General features: G+C 42.4%; 1 protein-coding gene across 5 annotated transcripts in view; it reads right to left on the reverse strand.

The window, feature by feature from the left end:
* The window catches only part of TNRC6B (trinucleotide repeat containing adaptor 6B), a 230511-nt gene that overhangs the window by 108028 nt on the left and 103076 nt on the right, over positions 1-19407 (reverse strand). Inside the window, exon 1 of one of the 5 annotated variants that reach the window (XM_033117610.1) lies at positions 18768-18994. The exons of the other annotated variants lie outside the window; for them this stretch is intronic. Coding sequence (XP_032973501.1) covers positions 18768-18772 — 5 coding nt within the window. The 5' untranslated portion in view covers positions 18773-18994. Of the gene's footprint in view, positions 1-18767; positions 18995-19407 lie in introns of those variants that run through there. 5 annotated transcript variants of the gene reach the window in all.

Raw genomic sequence — 19407 nt, forward strand, 5'->3', positions numbered from 1 at the left:
TCTGGAATTAAGCCAATGTTTCGTATCCCATTTTGCACAAGTTCCAGTCTGTACGTGGCAAGGAATTTCGGCCAAATGTCCCCCAGGCTCGATCTAGTTTTCCACATCACTCTAACAGGCTAACAAGTCCACTAAAAGAAAAACTTCATGACAGTAAGGTAACCAGATGTTTCAAAAAGTTTCTAAAGCATCAGTATGTAAAAACGTATCCAAGGCCATTTAAGATTATTTATAAAAGTTATTATTTATCACTTAAATGTCTATCAGCCATAACTAATATTTACTGAGTGCTTGCCATGTGCCACGTGCAAGTGTAATAAACATTCCACATGTCCCACCTCACGTAATTCTCAAAACAGTTCTGTTAGATGGGAACTAGTAACATCTCCCATCTACAGATAAGGAAACTGAGGCACACGAAGGTAAGATTTCACATTGCTGGCAGGGCCTGGGTATGAATTTAGAGCTCAGGCTTCCACCACTACATTCCACTCTCATGAGTGGGAGCTTAAAAAAAAAACACAATAGCACCTCCAAAAAAACACTACTACAGGTGGGCAAGGACCATGCCTTTTGATTGCTGAACACTAGGAATGTAGTGTGCCCAGCACATTATAAATATGCAATATAATCTGGTATACAGACTCGTTCATACATAAAAAACTGTCTAGAAGAATATGCCTTAGTTATTAGCTGTGGTATCTCCAGAAAGTACAATTAGGGGTGGGTGAATTAAAATGAGAAATGGGGGACTTTTTAAACGTAATGTACTTCTCATGATTTAAAGGAAATAGGCAAGAATATTACTTTTTAAACTCCTTTTAAATTCTGAAAAGATCTCAAACTTATAGAAAAGTTGCAGGTATGGTACACAGAACTCTTTCTCCCAGAACCAATGAGAGTAAATTGTCAATCTGATGCTTTATCAGCTCAAATGCTTTAATGTACATGTATTCCTTTAAAAAAAATAATTGATGTAACTACAGTACAGCTATGAAAAAAATTTAACACTGATACAGTGCTACCATTTAATCCTCAGGCCCCATTCGAGTTTTGCCATGTGGCCCAGCAATGAATGGTCTTTATAGCAAAAGGCCCGAGGTCACAATCGCGTGAGGCATTTAGTTGACAGGTCTCTTCAGCCTCCTTCAATGTGAAACAGTTCCTCCGTCTGCTTTGACTTTCATGACCTTGAAACTTTTGAAGATGATCGCAGGCCATTTCATGTGCAGACTGTCCCTCAAATTGGGTTTGTCTGCTGTCTCCTCACGATTAGATTCAGGTTATGCACCTTGGCACAAACATCCTGAAGCGATGCTGTGTGCTCACTGCATCCTATCAGGTAACACAATTTCAATTTGTCCCACTGCTGGGGATCACTCAGATTGCCTGGTTAGGGTGGTATCGCCAGGCTTCTCCACGATCAAGTTACTCGTTTCCCCCTTTGTATTCCAAAGGCATTTTGTGGGAGGTACTTTTAAATTTAAATAACTCATTCCTCAAACGCTCCATTTATTCATGAGTCCATACATATGTTTTATTGCGAAGTAGGTGACATTGTGTGGAAACCCTCAGCCTTTTCTTTTATCCAACAGGTCTGAATCCATGACTATCACTTCTCCCATTTTGGTGATTTAAAAATTATCCCAGCTGTGGCCAGTGGGAGCCCCTTCAAATTGGCTTCTCTGTCCTTTTGACATCTTTCCATCATTCTTTGAAGACTTCTTTGCTTTCCAGCACAAGACACTCCAGGGTCATCATAAACTTTTCTGCTCTAATCCTATAATCAGCCATCTCTCTAAGAAGCTAGGGATCCCTTTTAGTAAAAAATCATATTTAGAAGCCAAGACCTTGGCACGTGATGTGCTCATTGCTACTGAAGCCTGGTTGCTTCCAGGTGCCCTCAGCCTCTCTACGGACAGAGCTGAGAAATGCATGTGTGTACATGCATACATAAACACACACGCACGTGCATGCACTTTGCATCTATAGCATTTCTGTATTGGGCAATACTTCTTAAAATCCATGAGCTCACACCAATACTTCTGATTCCAATCTACCGTCACAGGATTCACTCTAGTTTGCTCCCTTTCAGTATCATAACTCCCTTCTCCAACAGTGGGAGCTTCTGGTTCCCATTCTCCTTCCCATACTCGTGTGATCAATCCTCCAGGGGTGCCCTTGTCTCCTCTCTGCGCCTCTGATAAACCACACCAGTTCTACCCTGTGTGAAGGGCGCCTCAGCCTTCCTGGGGTCTGACACCTCTGGCCAGGCCACCTCCTATGTCCTCTGTCTACCTAACAGCCTTTAGGACACAATTGTTCAGGAAGGAGAAGAGAAAAAGCAGAATACTTTTTTTTTTTATTATTGGGGAAAGGGTACAGGACTTTATTGGGGAATAGTGTGTACTTCCAGGACTTTTTTCCAAGTCAAGTAGTTGTCCTTTCAATCTTAGTTGTGGAGGGCACAGCTCAGCTCCAGGTCCAGTTGCCACTGCTAGTTGCAGGGGGCACAGCCCACCATCCATTGCGGGAGTGGAACCGGCAACCTTGTGGTTGAGAGCCCATGCTCCAACCAACTGAGCCATCTGGGAGCTCAGCGGCAGCTCAGCTCAAGGTGCCGTGTTCAATCTTAGTTGCAGGGGGCGGAGCCCACCATCCCTTGCAAGCAGAATACTTTTTAAAATTAGATATAAAATGTATTTTTTTAAATTAGAACCGGTGATAACTCAGCCCAGCTATAAAGCTCACTTCTGCATCATCTATGAAGAACTGGTTTGCTCGGGAAATTAATAGTATAAACAAGCTTGTAACCCAGATGTTTAACCTACTTAAGAAAACTAATTGTTTTCAAGCACTTTAAAATCACTGGGCATGTCCTTGCCTTTAATTATTGCCTAATTACAAATGATTCCTATTTTCTTCATTATAGCTTTGATAACCCTCTATTTGATTACACTGTTGAGGAATTACTACTTAACTCGATATAGTTAAGATCCTTTTAAAAATGTCTCTTTATTGATCAATCTGGCTTTTCAATTAATCATCTGAAATAAAGTTTTAATCATTCAGTGATTTTTTTTTATAGTTCAGTCATCTATCTTGCTGCTCAAAGAGACAGATGGCTTCCCGTGGCCTCCCAGGACTGCCCCCAAGACCTCCTGCTCTGCTCATCATACCACCAGCCTCACTGGCCTCCGTTATTTATTAGGCATGCAGTGCTGGGGATCCCCATAAAGCCATCCACTCCCATCATTGGAGTCCATATTTTATTTAAGACAGCCCACTTGACAAAACAGGGATTCACCCAATCAATTACCAGGTTGGTCTGCACTGCACGGCTCGGGAAGAGAAGGCATTCTCAAGTTACAGCCTCGTTCCTGCACTTCCTTGTTCCGGTGGCCTCCGATCAGTTACTCAGCTTTGGAAACTCCACCTTTCTCGAAGATCAAACCATTCTTCACGTCAGGTTGTGTCAGGACTAAATGAAGTAGTGGAAAGTAACTGCTATATAAAAGGCACTTAATGAATACAAGTCTACCCCCCTTCCCCCGACCCCCAATCTTCATAGAAAAACTCAGTGAGATTCAGAGCAGTGTTTTAAAATGTGGCCATACAGAACCTCGGAGGGACCCCACAGGAGAACATGCCAGCTTTACACTGTGTCTGCCCTATCCCTGCCGCTGACTAAAACAAGGAGAACAGGAAAAGACACCAGCAAGAGTTCCATGACCTAAAAATGCGCAAGCAACGTATCTGCTATCTGGGAGAATGTGGGAATGAGGAATAAACAGGCTCTATTTTTTATGCTGACTCCCAAATAAAGGTGCCAACTAGTCCTAAAGACCCCAATTCATCCTGGCCTGCATGCACTGGGGTTACTGAAGGAACTGTCTCAGTGAAGGGTTATCTGCTTTGTTACTAACCAGCTGTCGAGTACCAGTGATTAAATATTAGCATTTAGTATCTGACAAAAGATCATGTTATTAAAAATCCATTAGGGGTTAAGCAATTTTAAAACCAAAGGTGTTAATAATGTGATACACTGTGGGCCATCCTAGCAGTGTTTTAAAAGGGGGGGAAAAAAAGGAAAAGACAAAAGACAAAGCTGCTGGTCCCTGATAGTGAGCCGAGCAGGACTGCGGAGGGTCCAGCAGGTAAGACACTGCAGACACCAGAAAACACATGGCCTCGCCAGAAAACACTGGGATCAGCAGTCAGTCTAAACACTGCCAGCAGATAATGCCAGGTGATCTGTGCTCAGTATTTTCAAGATCTGAAATATCCACGCTTTTTTGGCATATAAAATTATGTGTTTGGAATATATTGTTTCTTTTAAAATCACGAAAATTTGTTTACATCAAAGAGATGGGAGATGCAGTGGCATTCCTTACAAACTGCCTCAAGAGCAAAGCCAAATAAAAATAACAGAACAAAAGGCTGAGGTACCATGAAGATACACTGTTGTCTCTGCAAATAATTCTTTCTTTCTAAAGAAGGATCCAGTTGCCTGCATATTTCATTTGCAAAGCCTCCGTGCTTCCAAATGGCCTCCAAGCAAAGGTCAGAGTGTCTCCCCTGGTGTGCAAAGGGCTAGCCCCTGAGTGATATGTCAGAAGCCTCACACACAGGTGGAGGGCACAGAGCCAGGGACGAAATTCCTGGACCCAACAGAAGTCCAACTAGTTACCCAGAAGAGCCTATGTAACCTGAGACACAAGGGGACTCTCCCCAGGAAGAGAACACATTCCAGTTTGTCAAACTAGGAACTATAACCACCACCTCCCATCCCCAGCCCCCACAGACACTACCAGTATTTCTACAGCGAGTAAAGCAGATTCCCCCCTTTTAGGTAGCACACATCAGCCATGCTTTCCTTCAGTCTCTCCATCCCTCAGTTTGAGGGCCAGCCACTCTGGCTCTTCTCTGTTTAATGAAGAAAGAAGGACAGGTGATCAGAGAAAGTGCCACAGCTCAGAGATTTCAGACTGATTTGCGTTTAAAGTCTTCTCTAATTGTGAAATATTCTTGTTTCCAATTACAGGACATTCAGGTACGAGCAAGGGACGTGGGAAAAACAGAGCAAGGGATGTGGGGAAAAGAGTCCTACAAAGTACACTGTTGCCTAAAATATACTTATTTTAAAAGTGGGGGGAGTCCACAGCTCCCTTCCATGTCACCCAAATACTTCTCCTAGAAGGAGGGGAGGCCCAGCAACTGCCGGAAGCTGCTGCAAACCGAGTTGGCCTGGGAGAAGCTTTCGTGTAGGGTTTCTTCCTGAGGCAGTGGAGGATGGCGCTCAAGCAACAAACTCAGCAACCACGGCTGCCGGTCATTTCCTACCTGTGTAACGTGGGGCAAGATACTTAACTCTCTGCAGTTAGCTCAGCCTTTATTATGAAGACTAAGTGAGCTCACCTGCTCAAGGCACTTAGAACAGTCTGCCCAGCATTCATTACAGGAACTAGTATCACCCTTTCCTTCTAATAAAGTTCTCACCTCCTCCAACCCGGACTTCCTTTCCCTAGTCTTTCAGGTCATTTGCCTGACCCTGGTTTTATCTTATTCCCAACCCAGCCTGGGCTTTCTTGAATATTCACCAGCATTCCCCAAAGACTTCACCCCCTGATTATTCCACACGACCTATTTAGGCCAATTCTCACTCAGCCTCAGATGAACCCCAACTAACTGCATTCTCCACCGTGATTTTGCTGGGAAAGGCTGCACAGTCACAGATGACTGCAATTAAAACTATGGGGTCTCCTCTCTCAGCTCAGCCCTTAGAACTGGAAGATGGTTCTTTTTGTACGTTTTTTGGTGTTTGTTTTTTCCCTTTGAGCATAGGGGAGGGAGGGCTGTTCTAAATGTTTTCTCTTTCTTTTCTGCTCAGACTTCATCTCCTATTTTACAGAGAGGAGTGAGTGCCTTCCATTCAGAGGTGAATGTCTCCCAGGGGGGACACCTTCAAATATTCTTCTCTCCGTTTCCAACTTTATGCTTCTCTCTCCAAGGCTAACCTGTGGTTTACGCAGCAAGTCTTGTCCCACCTCAGTTCTCTTCTCAGATCCTGTCTCCCATGCTCAAGTCATCTATCAAATGCCTACCGGGTGCCCGGCTCAGTTCACGGACATAGAGCTTATCCTGTACTTTCAATGGTTCCTCTCTCCCTGCTCTTTGCCCTTTGCCCTCTGATTCATGCTTTAGAATGTAAGCCCCACCAGGGGAGGGATTTTTTCTATTTTGCTCACTGCTTTATCCCTAGACACTATTAGGTTGGTGCATAAGTAACTGCAGTTTAAAAGGTTAAAAATAATTGAACCACAATTACTTTTGCACCAACCCAACAGCATAGCTCCTGGAACACATAACGTACTCAAAATTTTTTGTTGAGTTAATTAATTCAAATCAGCCTTGATTCATTTATTCATTCAACAAATGCTTACTGACCCCTCACTGTGAGTATGTCAGGTGCTGGGGTTCCAGAGGCGAGCAGCTAGTTCCCGTCCTAGAACTACTCACTGTGGTGACAGAGAGACCCAAAAACCCACTGGGAGACTTCCCAGTGTGACAGACAGCAACACGCAGGACGAACAAGGTGCTGGGGCTGCTGGGCCTCAATAGAGACCCACGGCCAGACCATGCCCTGAGCTCCTCAGGGCCAAATCTAACTGCCCACATTCAGGGCTTATCTCAGCTGACCCCTGGGCACGGGCCCTGATGACTATGCTTCATACTTCCCTAAACTCCTTCCTGTCTGGTTTCATCCCACTCCTCTGAGGATGCACTGTCACTCCCCTGGTGCAGATGACCATCTCTATATGTAAATCAATCTCTTCAGCTCCAGACCCTTCCTTCCTTCCACCTGTCAGGTTGCATTCAACGTCCAGCAAACATCTAAACAGTACCTAACGTAAAACCACACAGCCTCTCAGGCCCAGCCTCACCCTATCTATCACACATTCAAAAGCCCTGCTCTACCCACCACACGCCCATCCCAACCCAACTCGCAGCACGACCCATTCACCCAGCCCGGGCTTTATCTACAACGCCTCCCTCTTTCTCATCCTATCCAATGGATTTCACTGCAGAGGTCTCTAAACTCTGGTGTTTCCACTGTTACTGTCACTGACTTAATTCACGTTCTCCAATCACTCCTCTTGCTTTGACTGTCTGCCCTCAATCTCTCCCTCTCCCTCAGACCCTCAACATGGAGATCAACTGAAGTTGATTTTTTCAAACTGCTTTCTACAAGACAATATCCAAACTTCTTAGAATCCAAAACCCACCCACCCACCCACTCTCCTCCGCCTCCACCGTGCCCGCTAACATCCCACCATTTCCCATCCTCTCCTACTCCTTAACCCCTTGCTTTGCTTATATGATTTCCTCTGCCTGAAATGCTGAAATAAAAATAATGAAAACAGCAGCTTACAGGACTCCCAACAATACGCTACACACTTTAAACAAATTCTCACTTAATCCTCATAAGTGTTCTTTGAGGTTTGGTGTTATTATTCCCCATTTTACCAATGAGAAAGCTGAGACACAGATGTTACTTGCCTGACACAGCAGTCTTGACTTCAGAACCTTGGTTCTTAATCATTAGACTGCCCCCAACTTACTCACCATCCCCTTCACCAAGCAACTCCTAATTCCGGCTAAGACCCGGCTCAAATGCCTTCCCTAGTCCCCTCAGCCTCTCTCCATCCTCTAGGATCCCCTGGCGTCACACGTCTCTTTTGCTTACAGGCGACCCCACTGACCATTTACATTACTCAGTGAGTTCCAAAGACACAAGTCAGGTCTCTTTTATCTTTGTATTCCCAGCACCATACAGTGCCTGATACATGAATACTTATGTACTAAACAAACTCTTCCAACTCCACAGGCCCTAGAGTACATCCTGCTCAAACTCAAGTCTACCCAGCGCGTTACGGCTTCCAAACACCCCACACGACTAACTCCCACCGCGGGCTGACCCCCACCGCGGCCGTCCGCAGCCGTCCTCTAGGGTGCAGAAGCAAAGCCCTCGCGGGCCGGCCTCTCCCACAAGCAGCTGATAGCACTATCACAGCCGGCAGGCCAGGGAGCTGCTGGCCACGCTCCCCCGATTAAAATGCATCTAAGAAGCATTTTCTCTCGACGAAGACAGACAGAGGGGACATTTGATGTGGGGGTGCCAGATTTAAAAACTTTACGTAAAAATAATGTACGTAATACGACAGAACATCAGCTACGGTGATTATTCATAGCTCACAGAGCGCCAACAGGCTGGCAAAAACATAAACCGTATGATTTAGTTCTGTGACCTACCTGCCACTTTTACATAATCACCATGACTATATACCTCATTTAATCGATCAACTTTGCGAGACTGTACAACTGCTTAGCACATAGCGGAGAGTGCGCTCATTTTTCTTTTTTCTTACATTAGAGTGGTTATCTGTTTACAGTAGATTCAGAGGGAACAAAGTGATTTTTTTTTAAATGTGAGTCACTGAAACCATCATCACTGCAGTCAGTAAATAAGAATGAAGGTACTTTCAGAACTTGAAGTCAGGTTTATTCCTATGAGTGAGACTAATAAAAACCGGTCAGCACATAGTTAATTGTAATACATGCTAAGAGACGGCCTGTAATTAGGATGTGCTTCCCAAATGCTAAACTGTAGTACCTGGCTGATCTGTACTCGCTATGAAATGGTTTCCATAAAGCTATATGCAATTTAATGAGATGCCTCTTATCCTGAGACTGTCCATTCTATTTTGACGTGAGAAAAATTTTTTTCTTTGAAGTGACTGCAATAAGTGGTGGTGGAGGGGGGGGTTTCAATGCATTTACTTGGCAAATTTAAAACTGATAACTCATGTTGGATCCCAATGTTGCTTTTGCAATCTTACGGTTCCCTGAAACTTAAGTCTGGGAAACACCATGTTAAAAGGGTCTGAAGAGGCTTGGGAAACAGCCAAATCCAGCTTGCTTGACTAGGACGTAGTTTAAGAAAGGAATAATTGAGATGGAAAGCTAACCATGCATTTCGCCAAATTGTGCCTAAAAAAACAAAAACCTGGTACATTCATTAAGATTTTATATAAACACATCGCTTAAGATTTCCAATGCACATTAGCATCTTAAAAACTTTAAGTCCTATGAAGCAAAGGCCAGTTTAATTCAGCTTAATCAGGAAAAGAACCCCCCTTCCTTTTTTTTTTTGCAGGCAAATCTATTAGTACCCCGCCAAACAGCAAGAAATGGGGAACTAAGCAAATGTATTGACATTTGTCTGAAAACAGAATGTGTTAACAGTGGAGACGCACCTTCATGAAACCTGGGAAGAGGTGGGGAAGCGCCCCTCCCCTCCACAAAAGACAGGATGGCAGTATTTTCTGTTGCGCTTTTCCCAGAAAGGACATAATCTGGTAAAAGGGTGTTTTCTACTTAAGTTTCTCTAAAATATGGAGGAAAAACACGTCCACCCTTCAATATGGACAGCCGCCGCTCCTTTTGATGGCACAGGGAGGACAACATTCTGTCATCAAAAATATCTCCTACGTGTGGAAGTAACAAATTAATGTACATTAAAATCGCTTATAAATTTGGTTGGTGTGATAACTGAGTAGACTGATAAATAATAGCCTGGAACAGGGTTTCCTACACTTCTTTCAATCCTCAGCGAGACAGACCTTAGTGGATCCTTACCTCAATTTAAAGGGTTGGGATACTCAGCCTTTTTTGTTTTTTGCTTTGTTTTATAAAATGGACTTCAATCGAATATATCAGAATTAATTACACACAGTATCAGAAAGTAAATACTTTTGCTTCAGTGTATACATTCATATATGTACAGGGTCTCAGTGTAAATTGCATTTTGTACTATAGAACCAATCAAAAACTTTGAAAGCCACTGTTTTAACCCAATTATCTAACTTCAACGTATAAAGAGGAACTTCTTCGCATAAAAAGAACAGTAATTATTTTCTGTAAGGAAAAAACGGCACTGAAGTCCGAGACTCACTGCGCTGGGCTCCTGGGACAGGGGCGAGGAATCTTCTGCTTTATTAAGGCTTTAAAGGGCATTATGTAAGCCCACCACTATACAGTATGGTTTTTTACAAAGTCACCAAAACGGGTCACCAAATTGTACCTCTGAAGGAAAACAAAAATGTAAAGCATTTCTATATTGATTAAAATAAAGCAAAACAAATAAACAAAACTCCAGGACTTCACAGAACAGCTGACACCCCAAACTCTTACAGGGCACGTCATAGAAAAATCAGCTCCCCTCTATCAGCTAAAATGAAATTGTGCAACCAAAAACCAACAATTACTCTCTAGGGTAAACAAGGTTTGGTTCCAAGCACAACTCAAGATCATTTCTAGTTTTACTGGTTATTACAGGCATACCTCGGAGATACTAAGGGTTTCTTTCCAGACCAGTGTGTCTCGCCATAAAGCCAGTCATAATCTTTTTGCTGGTGGAGGATCTTGCCTTCAATTTGCATAAAAACGCAACATCTGTGAAGCACAATGCAGTTAAGCACAATAAAAGGAGGTATGCCCGTATACTTGGAAGATCTAATTAGTAACTTGACAAAGCAGTCTAAACCAATGAAATCATTAAATAAAATTGTGAACCTACTTTTAATAAACCTCCCATATTTAGTAATTGTTATACTGGCCCAGGATGGCAAGAAATACAAAATGGGTTTAATAGCCTAAGGCCAAGCAGCCTGCATATCAGAAAATATAAGTGAGATACCAGCTCAAAGTCCAGTCCTGGCTCTGTAGCGTGGGTGAAGGTGTATGAGATTGAAGGCTGGGGGCACCTCCGAATGAAAGCTTCCAAGAATGTCTGAACCCTAATTTCATATCTCCCCACCTGAAGCTCCAACTCTGACTCCACAAGTTCAAAAAGGTCAAAATGGGTCCAGCAGTGCTCTTGCCCCTCCAACCGAATCTATTTTTAATCTAAAGTTAAGTGCACCTAACTTTTCTGAACTATGATGCAAACCGGTATGTTTTCACAACTTCTACCAAGGAACCACCCTGCTGACCTTAGACCAAAAAAAAAAATTTTAACTCCTGTTTTAAATTTTGGAATCTGCACACTTTCATAAAAAGTTCATGTCCTCCTATACAAAATTAGGATTTAACCCTTCCAATTCTAAAAATACCATTAGCATTAAGCCAACAGGAGTTGTAAGAAATACCAGTCCGGTGAAAAGCTTTGAAATGCTTTGGCTATTTTCAAGGTGCACTCGGGATGTAAGGTAACCCACTGTACTTACATAATCCTGTGCTATCCAAGTTGGTAGCCACACACGTGGTGAATGTGCACTTGTAAGGAGACTAGTGTGACTGAGAAACTTAATTTTCAGATCTATGTCAATTTAATTAATGCAAAATTTTAAATTGATACTTATTTCCATTACTGGAAAACTTTTTATGTTTGGAAAAACTTTGATAGGTGAATGTACTTTTTCAACTGTAAATTTTATGAGCTCTAAATACAGATTGAGCATTTCCAATGAAAATTTCATGTTCAAACTGAAACGTTAAGCATAAAATATACTACCAGATTTCAAAGACTTAGTGAAAAAAAATCAAATAGCTCATTAATATTTTCAAATTGATCGCATGTTGAATTGACAATACAATATATGTTACTAAAATTAAATTCACCTGTTTCTTTACCTTTTTAATGTGATTCCTGGTAAACGTGTGGCTCCCATGCTTACGTGTGGCGTAACCTAATGATTCCCAAACCTTTCCTACAAGAACACCTCCCAATACCAGGTTTGGGAACGTTTTCCAGAACCAAATACTGCTCTTCCTGTGCAGCAGCAAACCTGCTGACCACACCTGAGCCTGAGAAGTCCTTCCCTCATCTTCAGTAACCATCACTGACTGTCCTACCCAACCATCTTTCTTTTCATCCTTTCCAAGGTCCTCTTTCTCTTCCTGTCCCCAAGGCCCCGTTCTCAGTTCTCTTTTTCATTCTCTACACTTCTGTGATGGCCTCATCCACTCTCTCGGCTTCAGCTATCACTTCTATGTGGATGCCTTCCAATTCTTTATCTCCCCCTTCTGACCTCTTTCTCAAGCTTTCGCTCCACAGTGCCAGCTGCTTACTAAATAGTTCCATCTAGAAGTCCCACCAACTTAAACTCAGTACGTCTGAACTGGAATTCATCATCTTCACTTCTGTTGAAGATTCCCATCCTTCACCTTGAAAACCTAGAGTGCCTGGTCCCTTTTCTAGCGCACTGCCGCAGTCTTAACCCAGGGCCTTTCATAGTAGTCTTTTTGCCGGTCTCCTAACTGGCCGGCCTGCCTCTAAATTCTCGCCGCAGTCTCCCCCACCCCTTCCCAGCCCTCCTCTTGCCCACTGCCACATTTTGACAATATTCTCAAAATGCCACTTGGATCACGTTGCTGTCAGCCTTGTAACAGGTCCCCACTATCTACCATGGCAATCCAAACTACTCAGTAGGTACCCCAGCTCTCTCGGACACATCCAACCTCCCATCTGTGCTCACTGAACACAACTAATCCTCCAGCCAGAATGCCCTGCCCTCTAGGTCTACTCTTCACAATTCTGCCCCATCTTTAAGGCTCAGCTCAAATACAAGGGCCTCACAAAGCCTTCCCTGATCAACCCAGCCAACATTAGTCTTTCTCCTCCCTCCAGCTCTTTTGGTATCTCTCATGGCAACCACTGTGATAATGGGAGTATGTGGCCTTATCTTCCTTATAAAGTGGTGTCCCCTTAACAGTATCCAATAGGACCTTGAAGTGTACACTGCCATCTTTGGACAATTTACCAAACAAATCAACCTAAAAAGGAAACTCTTGGTAAACTTGGGACTATTGATGATTCTCAAATCTTTATCCCCAGCAAGGTCTAATTAGTCCAGACCTTCATTTAGATGTCCCCAAATTCAGTAACTCCAAAATTGAACTCATTATCTCCATCCCATCTACCTCTTGTCTAAATGAACCCTAACTCAGTGAATGGCACCACCATCCATTCACGAGTCCCGGCCAGAGACAGAGGTGCCGTCTTTAATTTCCCCAACCCTCGCCTCTCACACTCAATGACCAGATCCTGTGAAATCTTCTACATCAATGTCTCTGGATTTATCCACTTCTTCCCAACTTTGCTGTCAGTCCAGGCCACCATTACTTGGGATTATCACAATACCATCTGGTCTTACACTCCACTCTCCAGCCATTTCCCATAGTGCAACTAGAGTCATCTTTTAAAAATCCATCTGAACTGGTGAAATTTTTGCTGAAAACTCTTCAATTGTTCTCAAAATAAAGACTTCCAAACATGGCCTATAGATTCCTCTGTATCTGGCCCGTGTTTACCTTTTCGGCTTCACTTATACTCCAGATCATGTCTTCCCTTACATATCACATCACACTCCAACCATGTTCCAGCACTCAACATGCAGGTCTCCAAGTATTCCAATGTCCTCTTTTGCCTCAGGGCCTTTGCACAATCTGGTCCCTCTATTTAGGTTGGGTGTCCCTTCTTTATAATCACCCTGAGCACTTGCATTCATATTCCAACTTCAGTGACGGGGCCTGGAGAACAGCTTCATGCTGCGTCCATGCTAGCACTTACCGCGATACCTGGCATGGAATAGGTACTCAATAATTATTTGGTGAATGAATGAGTAAACACATAATAATTTTTTCTTAATTCCAAGGTCAATGAACGAAAACCATTTCTATATCATCTCTAATTTAACAACATTGTATAAAGTGGGCAATTGACCTAAATTTTCATTTTACCTATCTTCTGAGTGAAACCTATTAATAGTTTGGTTAGAAAAACAGAATTTACATGAATAGGCTCAGAATAATCGAAATGAAGGAAAAACACTGTATTTTATGTTCTTTGCCTTGTAAACTCTAAGACCAATTCATCTGAAACTGCTGAGAACCTTTTGATGCAAAACACAGAATGTATGAGAAGCAGCCACGCAAATGTGGATGGATACATCACAGAGGCAGAGCCTGGAGGACACTGGAGAGCATGAAGAGACAACATCAGACCCTACGAATGGAGGGACGGAAATGAGAAGAAAAGGCTCAGCTCTGCTCCTGTCCTCGCTCAGGCTGAATGCAGCTCAGGGAAGTCAGTGTACACACTTCATGATCCTGGGAGCCAGGAGAAAGAATGGGGTATCTGTGGGGCCATCAAAGCCTTTCTGGTTTATTCCACTAAGGGAGACAGAGCAAAGGGGAAGGAAACACTTACTGAGCAACAAGACTAGGTGCTGGCGCTTCCTCACAGCATTTCCTTTCTGCTTCACAAACAATGTATTCTGCCCATTTTACTGATGAGGAAACAGGGGCTGACGGTCACGTAGCTGGTCCTGGTGACTTTGTAACTCAGTTCTAACACAAAAATGTTTTTACTGAGCACTTGCTCCTGCTAAGGCCTGTTCCACATGCTGGGGGTTGAGCAATGAGAAAAACAAAGTCTGACCTCATGAAAGCTTATGGTTTAGCGGTGACTATTACACACAAATAATGTAATTTCAGATGGTGATACAAGTAAGGGGTATTAAAAAGTAAGACTGAGGGATGTGAGAAAGCAACTAGGGAGGCAACTGAGGTTGGGAGGTTGTCAGAGATAATTTAAAAGATAATTTTGAGGAGGAACTTTTGTAGGGCTAAAGAAAATGGACAGTGATTATCTTAACAAACATTAAATGGAAGTCTCTAGAAGTACTAGAAGCAAATATTACCATTCAATTCACTGATTATTAGTAAGTGACCATCAAGTGAAATGAACTATCGCATCATCCTAGTGATAATCCAAAGCTAATGGCAAGTATCTCCCCACATGAACCCAATGGCTGCTTCAGGTGATGGGCCAACCAAATTAATTCTTGGATCCCCCAACACCTACAACAGCACCTAACTCACACCAGGGCACGATAAATGATTTCTGAATGAATAGATGACGGAAGGAAGGAAGGAGACATGTTAAAATGTCACTGTCATGAGTTCAATCCCGTCTCAGGCCAAGTGGCTTCAATGCACGCCACCCCACTTCCACCACCAGTCTTTATCACAAGCAGGTGAGGGAAGTAGGATTAGTGTAAATAAGGAACAATACTGGAGTCGAAACAATTAGCGTAGGCTGCCCCAGCCAATGGTGAGAGACTCCATCTTTAAATCACAACTCCACTTAAAGAAAATCTAATATCTGAATGATGACGAACAATTAATAAGGGGTAATTTTTTGGCTCCTTTAAATCAGGGTTCTCCTAACGCAGATACTCAGCACACTCCTGTGCCAGGTACTTGTTCTACTGCACACTCAGCACCAAGTTGGGTGAACTGTTTACCCGAGAATCCCCCTTGCTAGATGGTCCTCCTTGAGGGTAGAGACGAAGTACGTTCACCTGCGTTGTCTCAGGGCCTCGTCCCATTTAAAACTGCAGAAGGTCCACAATCACACTGAGTTATGAAAACTAAATTTCTCCCAAACTTTTCCATTGTGAGGCAGTTGGATGGGGTGAAGCCCACCCCCTTTACTACCGTTATCTATAGCTCAGTCTGCTCTGCACCACCTGAACGTCTCGTCATCATATGTCACTCTTCCAGTGTCTCTTGTGGAGTTGAAGAGCTGGAAAAGCCTTACAAGTCTCTGCTTGAATTTTAAGGAGTTTATTTTTAAAGGGCTGCCTTAGTGGTGATAGAGAATAACAAATGGCCATTCAATCCGAACAACAGAACTGAGTTTGCACCATATATCAAAGTGGCCGTGCTTCGTCTCTGGCACCCAGATGGAAGGACTGAAAAAACACTTTAAAAATAAGTTACCACTTCTGATAGATATGCCTACCGATTTTTGTGATGTTTCAGTAAAATCTTAATAATGAATCCGTGACATTTCTTTCTGAGACAGAGTAGCGTTGTGAATAATGACATCACAGGCAGACCCAGCAGAAGCAAATATGGAAGGGGGAGGGCGGAACATTAGTAAGGACAATATTCATTTTCTCCAGTAAGAAACTTCCTCTGTATACGCCGTCTCATTTTTAAAAAACCACAACATGCCATTTCTAACATCCCTGGGTTTTGCCCTTCATAACATCAGCCACACCTCTAAAGTCTGTAAAAGCTTCATTTTACACTATCGACAGAAAGAAAACTTCACCCAAAGGCACAAATTAGGCTCTATCCATCTGCACCTTTGATTTATTACTCACTTTTATTTGCTTCTGAATTACCATAGTTTTGGTGTGCCATAAAGATTGGTTCTGCAGGAACTTAGATCCAAAATGGCAGCTGAGCTTCTGAAACTCACTCAGCCATAAGGCTTAACATACGTGAAAACAGGTCTTTTTATCTCACTTTTCAACCTGTCTAGGAGAAAAGAATATCCATAAAAACATTTCAAAGAATTACATGGCCTTCTCTTATGATAGCATTCTCCCTGCCTAGCAGAGCAGGCACCCTGCTTCTGGTTCCTCGGCTCTGCAAACTGAATTAACCTGCTATTCACATGTTGACACAGTCCACAAAAAAACACAAGCTAATGGCAAAGCATGGGAAGCCTAGGTTTTTCTCACTCTTCTTCTGTAAGGCCAGCGTAGGAAATGCATGTAAAATAAGTCATCTAACAAGTAAAGCCCCAAATAAGCACTTTCATTTAAAAAAAAACAGCAGCAAAATCAGAGCTTTAATTTTCCTTAGGGCCACCACAAAGCAACACTCCCTACAGCAATTTCTATGTCTTTTCCTTTACACTCAAGCTGTAAAAAAATTAAGAGACAAATTTGTTCGACCACCTTTCTAATGTAATGTTCCAGTCCTTCTTACACAAAAGCTGAACTTGTATCACCAAAAAACGTACACTGAATTTAAACCATCACTTCTCTACTTATTTCCATGACTAATATAACATTAATTTTAGAAAAATAATAAAATACTTGCTCTTTAGAGACAGAGTACTTTAATTATCTTTATGTATTCAAATGGAAAGTCTTTTTGTTAAATTAGCGTGAAAGTCCCTTCATCTAAACACAATTGGCCCAAAGAAACAAGCCATTTTCAGCACAAGAGGCCAATCCATTTTAACAGTGAATAAAGCTTTTGAAAGCACTACACACACCCTCTTCCAGACTGTCAAATTTTCAAAATGGTCCAGCATTTTTCCCCCATTTTTTTAACACTTTCAGGCCCAGCAAGCATTTTATAATTAGATTAATTAGAAAGGAAACAAAAAACAATGCTCCTTCTGATCAAAATTATTGCATTTATGCTTAATTAGCTTTAATCCAAGTCTACATATTAAATGATGGGAAGATGACAATTCAACCATTTGCATATTTCAAATGCCTTTCTAAACTATACTTTGCAACAGATTTAGAAGAACAGTTTCTTTCTCATGTCAATAAGGCCAGGCATAAATCAGGAGGATACAAATTAAGGGAAAAAAGAAAACAAAACAAGGCCTCTCGGAGCCAGGGATGTGCCGAGGCGGATGGGGTAATTTGTCCAGGGGTGGGGGCAATTTACCCGCCACATCACAAACTACAATCCTTTCAGCCCACCAGACCGAGAAGCATTACATCACACTCTCACAATGATAGGGGAGGTGGCTCTGAGAAAGCAAGTTTTCAGCTTTCTTCCCTCCCTTTCCCAGCCTTTCTAGAATCCTGCATTAGGAGTAATGGAATTTAACTTCGGCGTACTGCACAGTTTCAGGGCTAACACAGGTACATAACACAGACAACTCCTTAATTTATGTGACTCCGCAGCGACCACTTCACAATGAAAAACGGCTAAAACGGGCCACCTCGCGCAAACACACACACACACACACACACACACACACACACGCTGAATTTGTGCTAAAAAGCCCAGTTCATCTGTACAAAATTAAACAAAAATTGTAAACCCCAAGAAATGGAGGCGACCAATCTCCCGGGAGAAACTGATAAAGAAATAATTCCTAATCGGGGTGAAGAGCTGCTTCTATCTCTAAAACACCATGTTTACAAGACAGTCCTACCATTTGGTTCAAACCACGATCAAAACAACAGTGCATCTGGCTGCACATTTGAGAACACACACCGAGACCCAGTGCAAACGAGCGCGCGCAGAGAGACGGGTGAGCCACACTAGCCGTGGAGGTTTTCAAGCAGGGGAATCCACAAACCCCAAACCTCCTGATGCTCACTCACCCCCCAGCCTGATGTTTAAAATGTATCTGATCTTATTTTAGGTTTTATATCTCTCTAGGAAAGATGGCCTCGCTTTTGTTTTGTTTTGTTTTAAAAAGGCTTTCCCGTGGTAGTGCTTGCTCTCCCAGGTCCTTTGTCGGCCTTAGCAGCCGAAAGAATGCAAACCCATTTATATTTATGCAAATTTTTGCAGCAGATTTAAGGGGGCAGGGAGAGGTCTGTGTTTTTCAAAAACCTCTTTCTAAAACATCAAATTTCCGATTACTCGCAGCTTCATTTATTGGCAAGACAGAAACGATGATGAAAATCTGCAGACAAACTAAAAGTGCAATTAAATCACTTCAAAATTTAAATATTTTACCAAGGCTTTTCCATTTCTAAAATGTCGAACCAAAAGTACATCACGGGTCTGATTTACACAGATTCACGAAATGTCTGAAGCCAGTCTCCATGCTAGACAAATGTCGATTTGCAACACCACTAGTGAAAACAGTTAGACAAGATCCATATAAATCAATTGGTTTTAAAAAATTGAAAATATTTACCAACCTCATAAAGTGCAGCAGTGCTTAAATCCAGCAATTTGAGGCATACAAGGTAGAAATGGAAATGAAAAAAGGTCCAAAAAATGATTTCTTTTTGTCTATCTGTTTTTTTGTATTTTAAATATTCAGAAACCAGCAGAGACTCTGTCGGCCATTTTGGCTTGAACTAACTCTCTCACTCACTCTCCCTCTTGCTCTCTCTCTCCCCCTCTGTCTCTAAAGGAAGCAGCTTTTTGTGACCTTCAAATAGAGGCGGATCATGTGACTTCGGGTAGGTTTGTCAATCAGGAAAGGGGAGGGAGCTGGGGATGAAACTACCTTAAAGGGAAAGCGGCCCTTTTCCACTCACTTTCATTTGTGAAATGCTGTTATCTCATACTCTCCGCCTACACACGCTGAATGTGAAAGTGGCAATAGCATAAGGGTAACAGATGAATAAAATATAAAAACCTTTATTGGTTTATAGAAATATGCTCAGTTGCTAACGATTCTTGCAGATTCTGGAGTTTGGCTTGCTTGCTACAGTTATTCTCTAGATGTTTGGGCAAGCACAAGCTGGCAAACTGTTCTTTAAAAGGGGTTTCAACGATGCTTTACCCAAACAAGAGACCTCAGTTTTTGAAGATTAAGGTGCAATATAGGGC

Source organism: Rhinolophus ferrumequinum, chromosome 10 (assembly GCF_004115265.2).
Source record: "Rhinolophus ferrumequinum isolate MPI-CBG mRhiFer1 chromosome 10, mRhiFer1_v1.p, whole genome shotgun sequence".
Lineage (NCBI taxonomy): Eukaryota > Metazoa > Chordata > Mammalia > Chiroptera > Rhinolophidae > Rhinolophus > Rhinolophus ferrumequinum.